A 19,901-nucleotide genomic window follows, 5' to 3' on the forward strand; every position below is an offset into this window, starting at 1 on the left:
AGGAACAGAGTTTTTAGTGGACGACCGCTGCGTGATCCACCTGCTGAAGGGAATGTGTTTGAAAAACCAGGGTCTCCTCCAAGGTGCTCAGGAATGCTTTCAAAGAGTGTGTTCTAGGTGAGGTTGCGGCATTGTTTTCACAAATAACCGGTAGTGTACTCCCCCTCGCCACTCAACCAGAAACCTGACAAACCGCTCCCAAGGAGCTAACAACTGGGGTCTTATGTAACCACAGTTGCGTGGATTTTCTACTCAAAATGGACATACAGTCTTGGTCACAAGTTTACATACACTTGTGAAGGACATAATGTCATGGCTGTTTTGAGTTTCCAGTCATTTCTACAACTCCTTATTTTTTGTGATAGAGTGATTGGAGCACATACTTGTTGGTCACAAAAAACATTCATGAAATGTGGTTCTTTTATGAATTTATTATGGGTCTACTGAAAATGTGAGCAAATCTGCTGGGTCAAAAGTATACATACAGCAATGTTAATATTTGGTTACATGTTTCACTGCAATAAGGCGCTTTTGGTAGCCATCCACAAGCTTCTGGCAAGCTTCTGCTTGAATTTTTGACCACTCCTCTTGACAAAATTGGTGCAGTTCAGCTAAATTTGTTGCTTTTCTGACATGGACTTGTTTCTTCAGCATTGTCCACGCGTTTAAGTCAGGACTTTGGGAAGGCCATTCTAAAACCTTCATTCTAGCCTGATTTAGCCATTCCTTTACCACTTTTGACGTGTGTTTGGGGTCATTGTCCTGTTGGAACACCCAACTGCGCCCAAGACCCAACCTCCGGGCTGATGATTTTAGGTTGTCCTGAAGAATTTGGAGGTAATCCTCCTGTTGGAGCCTATCTATATTATTTATTTATTAAGTTAAGTTAAAGTTAAAGTACCAATGATTGTCACACACACACTAGGTGTGGCGAAATTACTCTCTGCATTCGACCCATCACCCTTGATCACCCCCTGGGAGGTGAGGGGAGCAGTGGGCAGCAGCGGGGCCGCGCACTGGAATCATTTTTGGTGATTTAACCCCCAATTCCAACCCTTGATGCTGAGTGCCAAGCAGGGAGGCAATGGGTCCCATTTTTATGGTCTTTGGTATGACTCGGCCGGGGTTTGAACTCACAACCTACCGATCTTTATTAATTGTTTTGACAATGAAATCAAATAATGCCAATGATGATGTTGATGAATTATTGGATGTTTTAGATGAATTATGATTGACTGATTGTTTTCAGCTGCTCACGCTCCTCCTGGTGAGCCACTTCCTCCTCCTGTGATTAGGAAGACAGGACAGCTAGGTGCTTGATTATGTTGAAGTCAACCACGGAGAACATTTTTTGTTTGTGAAAATAAATTATAATCATTTTGAATCTAGAAATATCTTCGCAAGTGCTTACTAAGGAATTTAGTGAGTCAAATACCTCCTCCTCAGGTCTACTCTATCTTTATTTTTATTTTTTCGAACCTTTTTGGAACACAAGAGTAGCCGTAACACCTCCTTTTCCATTGTCCCATTTACTCTCTGTAAAGCACCAGTTCCATTGGCAGCAAAACAGTTCCAGAGCATAATACTACCACCACCATGCTTGACGGTAGACATGGTGTTCCTGGGATTAAAGTCCTCACCTTTCCTCCTCCAAACATATTGCTGGGTATTGTGGCCAAACAGCTCCATTTTTGTTTCATCTGACCACAGAACTTTCCTCCAGAAGGTCTTATCTTTGTCCATGTGATGTCCGATGAAACAAAACAATCACTATCACAAAAAAATAAGAGTTCCACAAGTTCCATTGGCAGCAAAACAGGCGTTTATTTTGTTTAGAGTTCAGATGGGACTTGATTTTGTGCGTGGCATAGATTTGCTGTGCGTACCTTAGGGGGAATGTTGGTTGCTACAACGATACGTAAAACTTTAGAAGAGGTCGGTGACGGGTTACCACTGTGTAAAATATTTTTTGTAACATTACGATAATATGTGTTTACACAGTAGCCTGCTCACATGATTACAGTTTCATGTGGAAATCTCCCCCACCCCCTTTTTAGTCCCGGGAGGGAAAATGTGTTAGCATATATTTACTAATGCTAACGATGCTAGCTTGACGACATTGCGATAACACATACAAATATGGATGAAAACACTCCTACAGACATCACACATAAGACGGCTCAGTAAGTTTGTAGTTATAATTATATTGTAAAACTTACAAACGTTGCTTGGCGTGATGAATGAAGAATCCTTTCGAGTAGAAATGCTACGGACGAAAAAGGATATACTTCCGATTCAAGACGCAAAACAGGAAGTACATTTTTAACCCGCAGTGAGTGAACTCGTCCAAAAGATGGCGCCTTAGCACAAACAATAAAACACCTTTTCAGTGTCTGTTGGTGTGATATGAACAGAGGTGGGTAGAGTAGCCAGAAATTGTACTCAAGTAAGAGTACTGTTACTTTAGAGATGTATTACTCAAGTAAAAGTAAGGAGTAGTCACCCAAATATTTACTTGAGTAAAAGTAAAAAGTATGTTGTGAAAAAACTACTCAAGTACTGAGTAACTGATGAGTAACCTGTTCGTTTAATGATGACGGCAACAAATAATACACAAAAACATAAAAAAGTGCAATGAGCAGATTCAGAGCCAGGAATATCTCTTAAGCAACTAAAACAATAATATATATTAAATAATAATACATTAACATAAAAACCATAAAGGCAAATTGAGCCACAATAACTTAACAGCACCATAGGCTCAGTAGGCAGAGATTACAAAGGAAAATAACAAGTTAGCCTTTACGCAAACCATAAACTGATAGGTGTGGGCTGCACCTGGGAACACACTGATTGGTGTTTCTATGCATGCGTGTGTGTGTGTGTGCGTGTGTGTGTCTATGAGGCTGCAGTGCATTAATAAATGTCCCCACACGATGTACATTTGACAGTGATTCATAGCAGGGAAGCTAACATCAGCCTATGGTGACAGCCAAAATATCTACTAACGTTACTTACCGCGATGTGCTTCCTCAAATTTGACGTTGAGTTCATGTAAGCTTAAGCTTGTTAATCATGTGACCGCCTGGCTCTGTTTGATTGGTGAAACGGAGTCAAACGTCACCAGTGACTGCATTTGATTGGTGAAACGCAGGCATGCGATAGATCCTACTTTGAAGGTCTGTCTGACAAACCAAAACAAACAAAGCGTGCATTAACAGATCGATAAAAATCAGTAGCGAGTAGCGAGCTGAATGTAGATAAATGGAGCGGAGTAAAAGTAGCGTTTCTTCTCTATAAATATAAAAGTAAAAGTATGTTGCATTAAAACTACTCTTAGAAGTACAATTTATCCCAAAAGTTACTCAAGTAGATGTAACGGAGTAAATGTAGCGCGTTACTACCCACCTCTGGATATGAAAACTTTTTGTTGAGTACAAAACAATTAGATATCCTTAAATTAGCCACACCATTTTATTAGCCGCAGAGTCCAAAGCGTAAGAAAAAAGTTGCGGCTTATAGTCCGGAAAATACGGTACTTATAATCTCAGTGCACTCTGACAATTTTTACTAAATTGATTGAGTTGATTTATATTTGATTTGAATAATGCTTGATTTGCACACCAATAAATAATTATTCAACAGTTTTGTTTATTTAGGATTACAAAGCTCTTTGGTGTCCCAGGTCGCAAACAGCCCAATTTCGTCGCAAATCCGATTCGTTCAAACGAATAAAAATCTGTAAATTGCGCCATTTTGCGTCTTGTCTCGTTATATTATCACTCACTTTCTTGTGTCAAAAAGTTTTCAAAGCATAAGGAGTTTTTAGACATGTATTTGTTTCTTTTGAAATAAGTACAGTGCGATACCATGACTTGGTTTGACTTTGCTCAGTGAGAAGAAGCTCAGGTTCGACCACTACCTCATTCCCAACTCCATGGTGGAGCTCAGTCTGCTCTACATTGACCAAGGCAGAAGGGACGAGGCCATCAAACTCCTGCACAAAGCCAAGTAAGTCTTTCCCGACTCCTTTTACAAGCATTGTCTTTTCTACAGGAGCTTTACAAAGTGCACACATTGCCTGCCATACAGGCTTTACATTCTACTACTTACTCTGTGTATATAGGTTTAAATTGGGGTAGAAAATTGAAGTTTTTTTTGCAAGACTGGTGGAACAAAGAAGGAAAACATGCGTCCTGGTGCAGTTTCACTCTAAAACCAGCAGAGGGCGCTCTCTGCCTGTTGTAGTTTTTCAAAGATGAGTATGTTTTATGGCAGGCGAGCTACTTTTCAATTGACCAAGTGGAGGGATCTACCTCATTCATATATATAATTTACATTTATTTATTTATGAAAGAGAAGTTTTTGTTAACAAGTTAAATGTGTTTAATGATAATACAAGCATGTTTAACACCAGTGTTGGATTAGTTACTGTTAGTAACTAGTTACTTTATTTCAAAAGTAACTCAGTTACTAACTCAGTTACACCAAAAAGTAATGCGTTACTGTGAAAAGTAACTATTTAGTTACTTTTATATATATATATATATATATATATATATATATATATATATATATATATATATATATATATATATATATATATATATATATATGTGTGTTTTTTTTAATGCCCCCTTTAATGCCCTTTTAGCCTTCATTTCAGTACTGTTATTGCACTGGAGAATAATACAATGTGTTGATCAACTTGACATGCATTTGCATCACTGAACTCTGCTAAGCAATGTGGTCTACATACAACACACGAAGACAAAGATATGTTTCAAAGGGCCAATTTGTTTCAGGCCAGAACAAATTGACAAAACTCTTTTAAATAGCTGCAACATAACATACATAAGTAACAAACAGCATAATAACAACATAGCTGTAAACCAAGGAAGTACTTTAACTTTAACTTTACATACACAAACCCTAGCCAGGCGTTTTTCTCTCAAGGAATTCTGAAATAAAATCATGTCTGAAGCCCAGAACACTCTACACATTTCCCCAGTTTTAGTTTAGAGATAAGGAAAGATTGGCCTGGCCCACTAGCATCCCTCTTTATGTTTGTGAACTTTATAGTCTATACATTTAGAGTGATGTGAAAATGAAACACTCTAGAAGTCTAGAATGAAAGAGTATATAAGAGAATTGACAGAGTGTGTACCTTCAGTGCTGAATGATGAGCAGAGGCAGAGTTTGGAGCGTCTTCTTTAGCTCGCTTTCCATTTTTATGTACTCACTGTCCAGGTGCCATTTGCCGCCCGGTATAATGCTAATTAGCTGCTTGAAAGCAGGTGACTCCACTGTAGAAATAGCCTGCATGTCTTCTAGCACATACGCTGCAATGGCTCTGTCAATGTTGTCCTGGCTAGCAGTGCCTCGTTAAACCCAGCCGCTGTTGCTTAGGAGGTGAAGTGTGTCTCTCTTTACTAGCTTCGTCGAAGCATGTTGCTTTTGTAGCTGTTTCAGCAGATTTGAATTGCTGTTTTGGGCAGTAGATGGGATCTTTGATCCAAGACACAATTGCTTTCGGTCTCCCCTAGAGGGGGGGGGGCGGTCCTCTCCAAGGTTTCTCATAGTCATTCACATTGACGTCCCACTGGGGTGAGTTTTCCTTGCCCGTATGTGGGCTCTGTACCGAGGATGTCGTTGTGGCTTGTACAGCCCTTTGAGACACTTGTGATTTAGGGCTATATAAATAAACATTGATTGATTGATTGATTTTCTTTGTGGTCGACAAAAGAAAAGTAGTGAGAATATCTCCATGTTAAGAAACTCGGCTTCGCCATGACGTTTTTTTAGTGAACACAGACACGCCCCCCCTCCCCACACACACACATAAACACACACAGAGCGCGCCTCTTCTCCGTCGCCTCTTCCGCAGCTCTCCAATAAAACACACTCAGATCTTCTGTTTCTAGCCGATACTACATAAAAAATAACGTAAAATAAGGCAGTAACGCATCATGTAGTAACGGTAACTGAGTTAGTGAATATAAAAAATAACGCGTTAGATTACTATTTACCGCCGAAAGTAACGGCGTTACAGGAACGCGTTACTTTGTAAGTCCCAACACTGTTTAACACATATAGATTTTTTTCTTTAATGAAGACAAGAATATAAGTTGGTGTATTACCTGATTCTGATGACTTGCATTGATTGGAATCAGACAGTAGTGATGACAACGTCCACATTTTCAAATGGAGGAGAAAAAAAGTCCTCCTTCCTGTCCAATACCACATTAAAAAGGGATTGGTTTTTGCCATCTTATTTGTCCAGCTTCCATACTCCTTTTTATACACTTTACAAGAAAAACATAGGTGGCAAACTCCGTAGCTTGCTAGCTTTTCTGAGACTCTTGTTTATTTAGCGCAGGCAGGATGAAGCACGGCTTTTATTGTGAAGACAGGAACCGTGCAGTCGGTCTTTAGTTGTGACGGCAGGTACGGCACGAGAGTCTTTTGAAATAAAGAGTGTTTCTCGCCTTCCTGTCGGTCGTTTTTTCTTAATAATGATCTGGCAGCAGCCAGCGTCATCTTACAAGACCCTCGGGTGCCGTGAATGTCATTCAAGTGATGAAAGTGACGTCTTGGTGAAGATTGATGATCGCTATTTGACCCATCCCCTTGTTCCACCCCCTGGGAGGTGAGGGGAGCAGTGAGCAGCAGAGGTGGCCACGCTCGGGAATCATTTTGGTGATTTAACCCCCAATTCCAACCCTTGATGCTGAGTGCCAAGCAAGGAGGCAATGGGTCCCATTTTTAGTCTTTGGTATGACTCGGCCGGGGTTTGAACTCAGGGCGGACACTCTAACCACAAGCCACTGTACAAAGTAAGAAAAAAAAAAAGTTCAATTAAATAATCCCAAATGTGTTCACACAAAAACTTAAGGGACTTTTGTCTTTAGTAGCTTTGAAGATACTTAAAATCGAATGTCCACGGAGGGTTAAACTATAATGAACACTGAAAAAATATTTATAAAAACCTAAATACCGTATTTTTCGGACTATAAGTCGCAGTTTTTTTCATAGTTTGGCTGGGGGTGCGACTTATACTTAGGAGCGACTTATGTGTGAAATTATTAACACATTACCGTAAAATATCAAATAATATTATTTAGCTCATTCACGTAAGAGACTAGACGTATAAGATTTCATGGGATTTAGCGATTAGGAGTGACAGATTGTTTATTTGAATGACTCTTACCATAATATGTTACGTTAACATACCAGGCACGTTCTCAGTTGGTTATTTATGCCTCATATAACGTACACTTATTCAGCCTGTTGTTCACTATTCTTTATTTATTTTAAATTGCCTTTCAAAAGTCTATTCTTGGTGTTCGGTTTTATCAAATAAATTTCCCAAAAAAATGCGACTTATACTCCAGTGCGACTTACATATGTTTTTTTCCTTCTTTATTATGCATTTTCAACCGGTGCGACTTATACTCCGGAGCAACTTATACTCCGAAAAATACGCTAGAGTACAATAAAAAAAGAGTCTAAAGGGTGATAAATTGTACTAGAGATGTAGTCACAGATGAACGACAAACTGTTCAACTTGAGAAATGAAGTAATGTTGTTCTTCCACTACTAGACACAACTACAAGGAGTACTCCATGGAATCCCGTACACAGTTCCGGATACACGCCGCTCTGGCCAAACTGAAGGCCGGCTCGGCGGACGGCGAGGACTCTCATCTGTAGTGAGACGATGGTTGAGTAGACACACCCTCATTATCCCTTTTTAGTCTTTTAACCAATGCCCAGGTTTTAACTTATCCTTTCATCAATGCTGGGTTTCCATTCAGGCTTTGTCTTTTCCCCACCAATTATCTGATCAAGGTGTGGCCTGATGGGCTTCTAACAGTAGAAAAGTGTTACATTTGTATTGATAGGACATCATTTACTTGTGTAAAACAGACTTGTGAGACATTTCATGTATGAACAATGTTTACATGTACATTTACAATACATCCCAATCAACAGCTGATTAAAGGCTCTCTGTAAATGATTTATTGTAACTTCACTATTTGGGTGACTTCAACTGGCCATCAAACGTAGTGTGATAACATACTGTAGCGAAAGGATTAAGGGGTTATTTGCATCCCTAAAGAATGTTTTTTTTATCAAGCACATTGATCTGACTACAATTTAAAAGATTGTTTAACACTCAGGGGGAAAAATGCTGACATTTTTGGTGTTTTCAGTAAATGCTTGCTGTCTTTTGGCAATATGTTTTGTTGTGTTCCTCCATTATTCAAGGTTTGTCCTAAGAGGTTTTATTTTTCCATGATAAATTTAAAAATTTTACTGTCAAATTATTTAACTTTTTAGACAATAGGACATAATTATTTACTTTTTTTTTCTTGCTAAATTCTCTCTTTTTATCAATTGATGTCACAGTTGAATAAGTATACTTTTGCATAACATTAGTTTGTTTTTTACTCATTTAAATCTGTGACATTATCCGATCAAAATGTTTTATATGCTTATGACTTAAAATTATTTGAGAAATTAGAGCAAAGTAAGTTAAAACAGTTTTTTTGAAATAAATAATCCCAAATGTGCTCACACAAAAACTTAAGGGACTTTTGTCTTTATTAGCTTTGAAGATACTTATAATCGAATGTCCACAGAGTCCACAAACTATAATGAACACTGAAAAAATATTTATGAAAACCTGCTTCCTCACATATACTTTGAAATACGATTTAAATCCCTCAGAAATTTCTTTTTTTATATATATATATATATATATACAGTAGAGGCCAAAAGTTTGGACACACCATCTCATTTCAATGCGTTTTCTTTATTTTCATGACTATTTACATTGTAGATTGTCACTGAAGGCATCAAAACTATGAATGAACACATGTGGAGTTATGTACTTAAACAAAAAAAGGTGAAATAACTGAAAACATGTTTTATATTCTAGTTCCTTCAAAATAGCCACCCTTTGCTCTGATTACTGCTTTGCACACTCTTGGCATTCTCTCCATGAGCTTCAAGCACACCTGTGAAGTGAAAACCATTTCAGGTGACCACCTCTTGAAGCTCATGGAGAGAATGCCAAGAGTGTGCAAAGCAGTAATCAGAGCAAAGGGTGGCTATTTTGAAGAAATTAGAATATAAAACATATTTTCAGTTATTTCACCTTTTTGTTTTTGTTTAGTACATAACTCCACATGTGTTCATTCATAGTTTTGATGCCTTCAGTGACAATCTACAATGTAAATAGTCATGCAAATAAAGAAAACATGTTGAATGAGAAGGTGTGTCCAAACTTTTGGCCTGTACTGTATATATTTGTTTTACTCATGTTCATCCCAACTATCCTTAGTTTTATTTACTTATACAAAAAAAAGGTTGAATTCGTCACTTCCCTTCCCTGTGTTTTCACTCACGTTATCCTCCCTGACAGTCAAATCACCTGGTCCACAGGAAGTTGCATCATTTAGATCTTCAGGCCGTAAGACCCAAAGTTCGCTCATTTTACTGTATATTCAATATTTCAACTATGAACACAAAAGTAAAAATCTTGTTACTTAAATATTTCTGTTGAATCACAGGCATGTGCTTATCTTATTAGCCTACAAACCACACATGGCTATATTTCATGCATTTGCTAATTCTATGCTTAAAAACTCAGTCCTGTTACTAAAATGTGTCATCTTCCCCATGTGTACAGCTCTGGTAATGGGTACATTCGCACCCACCTGCACAAATGTACTTCAAAATGTAACAATCAAAATAAATATGACTTTTTTTTTGTTTACTAGGGCATGCATATATAATATGCATTAGTTTGACCATTTAAAATCAACGATAATAAAAAGGAGATGCTTGGAAATAGCATAAAAATGCCCCAAAAACTTGGAAAAATGCGGTTCATAGCGTTACTTTTTGGTGTAACCATCATGAGCTTTCTGTTCAGGTATATTTCTTTTATATTTTGATAAATCATCATAAATAGGTATAGATCAATCTTTAAGCTGTGTGTATTTGATTTCAGTTTGCTTTTGACATCTTATTTAGAATTGTAGTTTAAACTTTTACAACCTTCTGTTGCGCTCATGAGGGCGTAACCAAACTAGATTTCATTTGATGATCTTATTTTGAATATTTATTCCCTTTTTTACATTTAGTATATTTAAATATTCATTTATAAACATTGAATACATTTCAAATATCAATAAAATGCAATTGCCTTCATCTTATAGGGTAATGTTTAGTTTAGGGCTGCCACTAACGATTAATTTGATAATCGATTAATTTGTCGATTATTACTTCGATTAATAATCAGATAAAAGAGACAAACTACATTTCTATCCTTTCCAGTATTTTATTGAGAGAGAAAAAACAGCATACTGGCACCATACTTATTTTGATTGTTTCTCAGCTGTTTGTACATGTTGCAGTTTATACATAAAGGTTTATTAAAAAAAAGGCCTCTGCGCATGCGCAAAGAGCCAATGAATCGATGACTACATTAATCGCCAACTATTTTTATAATCGATTAGTTGTTGCAGCCCTAGTTTAGTTACACCAAGTCATGAGCGTAACACTAAGCTTCATCACTTTGACTTGTAATATCTCTAATTCTGGTGGTGTTTTATGCTTTTTTCTTTTTGGAACATGTAATATACATATAATACAATAAAGTCCCATATAAAATTATGTTTCTAGCAATACTTTAATTTTGCCTTTGAAAGTAACACTTTAATGTCCATTAGTAGAGCTGTACACCCTTGGGAACCTTGCACAGAAATGAAATAAATTTGCCCATTTTGAGTAGTTCAATGTAAGTATTGTCAGATTTCGTGAAATGGCTCTTTTACAGGGTGTAGATGTCATGTAAGAAGTTGTCAAAGCCATTCTGTACACTCTTTATTCCTCTAACTCCTTTCTTTTCACAATATTTCAAACAAAATGCATTCTCAGATATTTGTCACTATGGCAGTCAAACATCGAGAATAAATGGTGGAAAATAAGGTTTATTTCAAAACAAAATAACAACGTTTAATGTTGTTAGAAGTCCGTAAAGAGCGAGTTTAGGAGGCAGCAACAGGGGGAGTGACCGGAACAGCCGCCTGCTCTTCTCTCTGCCTGCGCTTCAACAGTTTCTTATTTTTCTTCGCCTCCTTTTCGAGTTCAGCAACCATTTCCTGGAACTTTGCGCTGCGATGGTCCACCGTGTAGCCGTAACGCTCTCTGGCCTCTGCCAGCAACTTCTGACGGCGCCCCTTGTCCTCTTTTACCTTAAGCCTCGATTCGCGCTTCTCTCTGCGCCAGTCGGCGATCATCTTGGGCATTTTGGCCATGTTTTCCGCTATGAGCTGCTCTCTGCGACAGAAATAGAAAGGATGGTTATAACAGATGTTATTCTCCGCAGACCCGTCGTTTGATTGACAGGCCGCCGTGTTGGCTGGGAGTGGGAGCTGAACTTGGATGGACTGCAAACACACTTGTTTAACAGTCCACTTATGTATATAAACAAGCTCGCAGAGGTGTCATGTTGTGCGTTGCACCGCCTGCACTTTCCAAAATAGTAAATATAATTCATAAAATATCACTATCACCACTATTTTTTATTACAACATTTATAGACATGTGGTCATTGAAAACTTGAGACTCATGGGGTCGATTTTCACAATTTTGCACACAACCAAGAGCTAATATTGAGCGTAAAAGCTACACTACACACACACTTGTTTTATTCTCAGTTAATTAACAATGTGCACTTGACATTATTCATATGGAATAGAATGGTGGGCCAGATTTAGCATCTGTAAAGTTATATTCAAAAAGGCTGCGTTATCACAAGTCATACACTTTATACATGCCAATATTAGGCTTGTGCAGTAGACAATATAAATACCGTATTTTTCGGCTTATAAGTTGCAGTTTTTTTCATAGTTTGGCCGGGGGTGCGATTTAAACTCTAGAGCGATTTATGTGTGAAATTAACACATTACGGTAAAATATCAAATAATCAAATCAAATAAATAAAAATAATAAAATATCAAAAAATACTATTTATAATATTTATTTAAATATCAAATATTATTATTTATCTCATTCATGTAAGACACTGGGCGTATATCAGCAATCGTCACACACACACACACACATGTCAACCAATAAAAATTTGGCGGGGGCGGGTCATGGCAGAAGTGCATTGTGAAAAAAAAGATGCTACCTGCTACTACTTCTGTACCTATGAAAATGTATCATTTCAACATTGGCGGTAACTTATAAAAACTGAGAAGGGCTGAACAAAAATGGCACCGAAAAGGAAATCATATACTTATCGTTATTTATGCGTCATATAGCGTACACTTATTCAGCCTGTTGTTCACTATTCTTTATTTATTTTAAATTGCCTTTCAAATGTCTATTCTTGGTGTTGGGTTATCAAATAAATTTCCCCAAAAAATGCGACTTATATGGTTTTTTTCCTTCTTTATTATGCATTTTCGGCCGGAGCGACTTACACTCCGAAAAATACGGTAATATACATTTGAGCTTTTAATACCATCGTCATATCGTGATAATGCATGTTGATTACTAGGGATGGGCCGATAATACGATATCAATATATTGAAATTAATTTAAAAAAAAAGCTTTGTATATATTGTTTGGAGTCGGAAGAAACCGGAGGTTGGTTGCATGAACAGAGGCACAGCAGGAAGTGATCACTGAGAAATGGGCGGGACAGGCTAACAGCCAATTACGTAACCGTAACAGGTTTGTTTGCGCCATCTTGTTGTCTTGCTGTTGATTCTCTGCATGGAGTGAGAAGAGCGATTAAAAATGCGTGCTTGAGAGCGAATAAATTGTCAATGAAACGGGAAAAGTCACCTCGACAGTTATGTACGTTTTTTGGGATTCTTTCAAAAGTACCGTAGTCCTCAGCTGCGCTTACATTTTGCTTTTCAACCCTCGTCCGTTCCCTATTCGGCAGGTAGGAACTAAAGTGCAGGACTGTATAAATAAAATAAAGGACAAAATATAACAAATGTGCTACTTTAACCTTTGTGTAATGTTCATATTGTTGTTACTCAGCCAGCGTTTGTGGGTCTGATGGACCCGTTGCATTTTGTGGGTTTTAATGCCTCACAATCAAACACTGAACAGATGTTACCTTATCCCAATAAACATATGTTCAGTATTTTAACATAAAAGTGTTTGATTGTGAGGCATTAAAAGCCACAAAATGCAACGGGTCCATCAGACCCACAATCGCTGGCTGAGTAACAACAATATGAACGTTGCACGGAAAATTTCTAGGCCAGTTTCTGCATCCCACAGGGATTCTTCTTTTGTGTTTCTGCACCTGCGGTTCCCACACAAGGTTGCAACATTGTTTGTCAACACTGCCTGCTCTCATTTTCTCGCACATTTGACCCTCTGATGTTCTGTGTACCTACACACTGTCCTCCTCCTGTCTAGGCCTGCTGTGTGTGTGTGGTACACAGAACATCAATTTTCCACACTTCTATTCTTATATGTAATAGAAATGTGTATGGTGTGTGGTCATTAAATATGTATTCTGATATATGTTCTTCACAGAGAATGAGCCAAAGTCAGTGAGTCTCAGTTTGAAAAATTAATTAATTGTATCATTTTTCTTTTAATAAAAAATGAAAACTAAAAACGGTCCCACAGACCCGAACACCACACAAGAAAAAAAATCTCGTCCAATAATATTTTAAATAGTAATTGCTGCATAACATAAATTAATTTCCATACTTAAACAAAAAAAAAACAGACCAAATTAAATGTTAGGCCACGTAACTTCCCGCCAATAAACCGGCACAAAATGGTTCTTAATTGGTAAATGGGCTTTGACACTACTTCCACATTCACCCATTCACACACTGATGGCAGGAGCTGCCATGCAAGGCCCTAACCACGACCCATCAGGAGCAAGGGTGAAGTGTCTTGCCCAAGGACACAACGGACGTAGGAAGCCGGAGATCGAACCGGGAACCCTCAAGTTGCTGGCACGACCGCTCTCCCGACTGAGCCACGCCTCAGGTTTCCCTGTTTACATTTTCACACTTTGCACTGTTTTGTTACACTTTATTAAGCTTTTTTTTTTTTTTTACAATGTCATTATTGTTGCACCTTAATTAAGAAGTTATTGTTAAGTATTGTGATTTTAGGATTGAGGGTTTTCCATGGTTGAGTTGACATTTCCCTTAATTAGGAAAGAGTATGCTGTGCTTTAAAAAAAAGCCAAAGTCAGGTAATTACACATTCCAATGACTAAATAAATCTAGTAAGGTTAGATTTGAAATAATAGTTTACATTTAATATATTTTTCTCATATTTGTGATAGATCATAAAAAATATGAATTATCGACATCGACTGATATTATATCGTGATACGGTTTGCAGTCCAGTTGAAGACACATTCTAGCCGTGTCCCGCTAATTTGACAGTGACAAGCCAAGGAACGTCTCCTCAGCAGCATTCTTAGTGGCTCATGTCCCGCAATAGTGCAAAGCCATTTATAAATAAGCAATCATCTCCTCCACGGCAGCAAATAAACTGGTTCTCACAAGTATTATTATCATTGGTGGACGAGGAATAACTATACATGCTACACAACACAGGGTCGCACCGTAAGAGGAAATGCTAACTGCTCTAAGAATGTAAACGGAACTGGGCGAATCAATACAAATATCGACACTAACGATACTTAGTATAGATCAATGTTTTCTACTGTCAAATGTTTTGTCCTTTACAAATTCAGAAAATAAGTACCTGGACACAGGAGGACTATATGGGCAAAAAATGAAGGAGTCATTGTCAGAGATCATTTAAATATTTACTTCATATTGTTACACCATCATACTGTATTTTTGTCTGGTTATAATTGTGATAATGTAATCATGCAATGATCTTAAAATGTGAAGTATTAGTACAGATGTCCGATAATGGCTTTTTTGCCGATATCCCGATATTGTCCAACTCTTAATTACCGATTCCGATAACAACCGATACCGATATATACAGTCGTGGAATTAACACATTATTATGCCTAATTTTGTTGTGATGCCCCGCTGGATGCATTAAACAATGTAACAAGGTTTTCCAAAATAAATCAACTCAAGTTATGGAAAAAAATGGCAACATGGCACTGCCATATTTATTATTGAAGCGACAAAGTAAAAATTTTTTTTAACATGCCTCAAAACAGCAGCTTGGAATTTGGGACATGCTCTCCCTGAGAGAGCATGAGGAGGTTGAGGTGCAAGGGGTTCTGGGTATTTGTTCTGTTGTGTTTATGTTGGGTTACGATGCGGATATGTTCTCCCGAAATGTGTTTGTGTTTCCCATAAACTGCCAAGTTACCTGTGGCGGTGGGGGCGTGGCTATGGGCGTGGTCACCATGACATCATCGAGTAATTTGCATAATTTACTACAATGATATGATTTTCTCTAAAAAGGCTCAAAAAATGTATACTTACTAATTAATAATAGTTTTGTTTTAAACGTCCATCCATTTTAAGATATAATTACAACTCTTTATGTACATATTTAAATACAGATTTGAACAATAAGTTATTCACTGAAATATATTTATTAATTGTGGTTCTTACAAAAAATATATCTTATAAAATATAAAAGCTAAAATGTCTCTTAAAGCTCTGCCCCTTTAATTAGTGCATACTAAATAATTTAACTTTAGCCTACTACTACAACCATATTATTTACCAGCAACATAAAGTGAAACAGAGGCAGAGGTGTCCTGCCACAGTCAGTAACAAATAAACAGAAAACAGTAGTGGTCAAATACAAATAAGGCAACAAGAGAAGTATCCTACACTTCTCTTTTGTAAAGTAAATCTGAACAGCCTATATGGGCATCTACATCAACTATATGATTTGCCTGAGAAGCTGGACAGGACAAAAAAAAAAAAAAAAAGTTTTTTAATTTGTGGCGGACGTAATTCTTTAATGGCGGGCCGCCACAAATAAATGAATGTGTGGGAAACACTGCGTTTGTCATTCTTGTTTGGTGTGGGTTCACAGTGTGGCGCGTATTTGTAACAGTGTTAAAGTTGTTTATACCCCCACCCTCAGTGTGACCTGTATGGCTGTTGATCAAGTACGCCTTGCATTCACTTGTGTGTGTGTAAAAGCCGCATACATTATGTGAATGGGCCGGCACGCTGCTTGTATGGAGGAAAAGCGGATGTGACGACAGGTTGTAGAGGACACTAAAGACAGTGCCTATAAGGCACGCCCCCCAATAATGTTGGAAATCGGGAGAAATTCGGGAGAATGGTTCCCCCGGGAGACTTTTGGGAGGGGCAATGAAATTCGGGAGTCTCCCGGGAAAATCGGGAGGGTTGGCAAGTATGCACACAGGAAAACTCCAAATAAGTCAGGGGGTGATGTGACAGGTGGTGACAGTACACCTACTTTGAGACAAGAGCTATAGTTATGCATGCTTGGTTATGGTTTAAAGTCATATCCAACAATTGTGAGAACGACTTTTTAATTGTCAATATCGACTGCTGAGTTTAATTTTTTCAATTATTTCTGCTGGTTGGGATTTTTTCAATGAATAGAATGTGCCTTGGCTCAGAAAAAGGTTGCTATAATGTAAGTATTGGCAGAGTGCAAAAGCGTCACTGCATTGACGTCAATCTCCGGAAATAGCCGAAGGTATTCGGATCGGAATCTGTCTGTTAGCGACTGAGGTATGACATTCGCTATGTTAGCAGCACTCACTTTGCGAGGCGCTTTTCCGTCTCCGCCTTTTGCTGGGCCGCGATATTCTCCAACATGACTTCCAGCGAAGGATTCCACTCGTTTTCCTCGGCGATGATGCGCTCCAGCTGGGCGCGGCTGGGCCACAGCGACGCGGGGTCGACCCCCGACGCCGAGCCGTAGCGGCCGAATAACTTCCTGTCGTAGTGCGCCGTCTTCTGCCACTCCGGCGTCTTCTCGCTGCTCTTGTCCGGAATGTACGGGTGACGGAGGTTGAGTTTGAGAGGCTTAGCGTGATACGACGCCATTTGTGTTCCAATGCCGCTCGCAGGGTTTATAATTTTGGATGCTAAACACGCCTTAGTGGCGTTAGAAAGCGCCAACGTCCTCCTGCTGAGAAAAGAAGCGGCCATCTTTCCTTCACTTTCAGGAAGGACCCCTTGTTAGCTGGCTTCTGTAGTGCCTGTTTGTTTGCAGCTCTTCCGACGGAGCACATGTATCATACTGAATGAATGAATTAATGAAATAAGTTTATTTCGGTCATATAATCAACCCTCAACTATTTTTGTGTGACCAGTTTAAACAGTACAGATTACACATATTTAACAATCATACACATTTACACACAAAAAGAAAAGAAAAGAAAAATAATGACCGAAAAAGGAATAGGCTGAAGCCAAAGCTTATATTTGCCTATCATTATAAGATAGGCATGACTTTGTGTCTCATAATTTCGACTTTCTTATCTCCTAATTTTTCACGTTTTAGCTCGCAATTTTGACTTTTTCACATTATTTGTATTTGCTATCTCATCTCATAATTTTGACTTTTTAATCACACAATTATAACTTTGTATCTCTTAATTTCGATTCATATAATTTCGATTTTTTATTTTATAGTTCGACTTTATTATCTCATAATTCGACTTTTTATGTCATAATTATGACTTTGTAACTCATAACTTTATTATGTCTTAATTTTCACTTGTCATCCCATAATTTCATTTTCTAAATCTCATCTCATAATTTTGATTTTTTTAATCTCACAATTAAAACTTTGTATATCATAATTTAATTTTTTTAATCTTATAATTCAACTTTTTTTTATTGTATAATTTTGACTTTATTATCTTATAATTTGACTTTTTATCTCATAATTTCAACTTTTTTATGTCATAATTATGACTTTGTAACTGATGATTTCGATTTTCCTACGTCCTAATTTAGATTTCTTATTTCATAAATATGATTTTTTTTGTCTCATCTCATAATTTGGCTTTTATTATCTCATAATTATGACTTTTTGTCTTATAATTTGTCTATTTTATGGCATGATTTTGATTTATGACAAAAAGTCTCATAATTGCGACTTCTTGTTTCATAATTTCAACTTTTTATTTAATAATTTCTAGAGATGTCGGCAGGCCGATATTATCGGCCGATAAATGCGTCAAAATGTAATATCAGAATTTTTTTTTTTTTTTATCTATGGTTTTTTCTATTTTTTTTAGTTTTATTTTTTTAGTTTTTTTTAATTAAATCAACATAGAAAACACAAGATACACTTACAATTAGTGCACCAACCCAAAAAACCTCCCTCCCCCACTCATTCACACTCATTCACACAAAAGGGTTGTTTCTTTCTGTTATTGATATTCTGGTTCCTACATTATATATCAATATATATCAATACAGTCTGCAAGGGATACAGTCCGTAAGCACACATGATTGTGCGTGCTGCTGGTCCACTAATAGTACTAACCTTTAACAGTTAATTTGACTAATTTTCATTAATTACTAGTTTCTATGTAACTGTTTTTATATTGTTTTACTTTCTTTTTTATTCAAGAAAATGTTTTTAATTTATTTATCTTATTTTATTTTATTAATTTTTAAAAAAAAAACCTTATCTTCACCATACCTGGTTGTCCAAATTAGGCATAAAAATGTGTTAATTCCACGACTGTATATATCGGTATCGCTTGATATCGGTATCGGTAATTAAGAGTTGGACAATATCGGATATCGGCAAAAAGCCATTATCTGACATCCCTAGTTAGTACTATTAGTGGACCAGCAGCACGCACAATCATGTGTGCTTACGGACTGTATCCCTTGCAGACTGTATTGATATATATTGATGTATATTGATATATAATGTAGGAACCAGGATATTAATAACAGAAAGAAACAACCCTTTTGTGTGAATGATTGGGGGAGGGAGGTTTTTTGGGTTGGTGCACTAATTGTAAGTGTATCTTGTGTTTTTTATGTTGATTTAATTAAAAAAAAAACATTCCGCTAATAGAAAAAACGATACCGATAATTTCCGAAATTACATTTTAAAGTATTTATCGGCATCTCTACCATCAACCATTTTGTGTGACCAGTTTAAACAGTACAGATTACAAATATTTCACAATCACACACATTTACACACAAAAAGAAAATAAAAGAAAAAGAATGACCGAAAAAGGAATAGGCTTGAAGCCAAAGCTTATATTTGCCTATCCCAGGGGTCGGCAACCCATGCGGCTCTTTAGCGCCGCCCTAGTGGCTCTCTGGAGCTTTTTCAAAAATGTATGAAAAATGGAAAAAGATGAGGGGAAAAAAATGTATTTTTTGTGTTAATATGGTTTCTGTAGGAGGACAACCATGACACAAACCTCCCTAATTGTTATAAAGCACACTGTTTATATTAAACATGCTTAACTGATTCGAGTATTTGGCGAGCGCCGTTTTGTCCTACTAATTTTGGCGGTCCTTGAACTCACCGTCGTTTGTTTACCTGTATAACTTTCTCCGACATTCTAGGACGTGTTTTATGCCACTTCTTTTTCTGTCTCATTTTGTCCACCAAACTTTTAACGTTGTGCATGAATCCACAAAGGTGAGTTTTGTTGATGTTATTGACTTGTGTGGAGTGCTATTCAGGCATATTTGGTCACTGCATGACTGCAAGCTAATCGATGCTAACATGCTATATAGGCTAGCTATATGTACATATTGCATCATTATGCCTCGTTTGTAGGTATATTTGAGCTCATTTAGTTTCCTTTAAGTCCTCTTAATTCAATTAATATCTCATGACACACTATCTGTATGTAATATGGCTTTTAATTTTTTGCGGCTCCAGACGGATTTGTTTTTGTATTTTTGGTCCAAT

The 19,901-nt window shown here is 37.3% G+C and overlaps 2 protein-coding genes across 3 annotated transcripts in view; one reads left to right on the forward strand and one right to left on the reverse strand.

The window, feature by feature from the left end:
- The window catches only part of zgc:158403 (tetratricopeptide repeat protein 39A), a 70,848-nt gene extending 62,674 nt beyond the window's left edge, over nt 1–8,174 (forward strand). For both annotated transcript variants that reach the window (XM_062036848.1, XM_062036849.1), the window contains exons 17-19: nt 3–117; nt 3,895–4,011; nt 7,604–8,174. In XM_062036848.1, coding sequence (XP_061892832.1) covers nt 3–117; nt 3,895–4,011; nt 7,604–7,712 — 341 coding nt within the window. In that variant the 3' untranslated portion in view covers nt 7,713–8,174. The remainder of the gene's footprint in view (nt 1–2; nt 118–3,894; nt 4,012–7,603) is intronic.
- A 2,708-nt stretch (nt 8,175–10,882) lies between these two features.
- On the reverse strand, nt 10,883–17,211 carry gadd45gip1 (growth arrest and DNA-damage-inducible, gamma interacting protein 1). Its single transcript, XM_062037328.1, has 2 exons — nt 16,758–17,211; nt 10,883–11,351 (listed from the first exon to the last, which is right to left on the reverse strand). Exons 1-2 carry the CDS (start codon nt 17,147–17,149, stop codon nt 11,060–11,062), a joined length of 684 nt encoding a protein of 227 aa, XP_061893312.1. The 5' UTR covers nt 17,150–17,211; the 3' UTR covers nt 10,883–11,059.
- Nucleotides 17,212–19,901: the final 2,690 nt, after the last annotated feature.

The sequence above is a fragment of the Entelurus aequoreus genome, linkage group LG25, assembly GCF_033978785.1.
Source record: "Entelurus aequoreus isolate RoL-2023_Sb linkage group LG25, RoL_Eaeq_v1.1, whole genome shotgun sequence".
Taxonomy (NCBI): Eukaryota; Metazoa; Chordata; class Actinopteri; order Syngnathiformes; family Syngnathidae; genus Entelurus; species Entelurus aequoreus.

What these genes read in the sequence shown, in the direction of transcription:
- gadd45gip1 (XM_062037328.1), bottom strand. Translation starts at nt 17,149, where the DNA reads ATGGCCGCTTCTTTTCTCAGCAGGAGGACGTTGGCGCTTTCTAACGCC. An exon ending in ACGGAAAAGCGCCTCGCAAA is followed by an intron (nt 11,352 to 16,757) that starts GTGAGTGCTGCT and finishes TTTCTGTCGCAG; the next exon opens with AGAGCAGCTCATAGCGGAAA.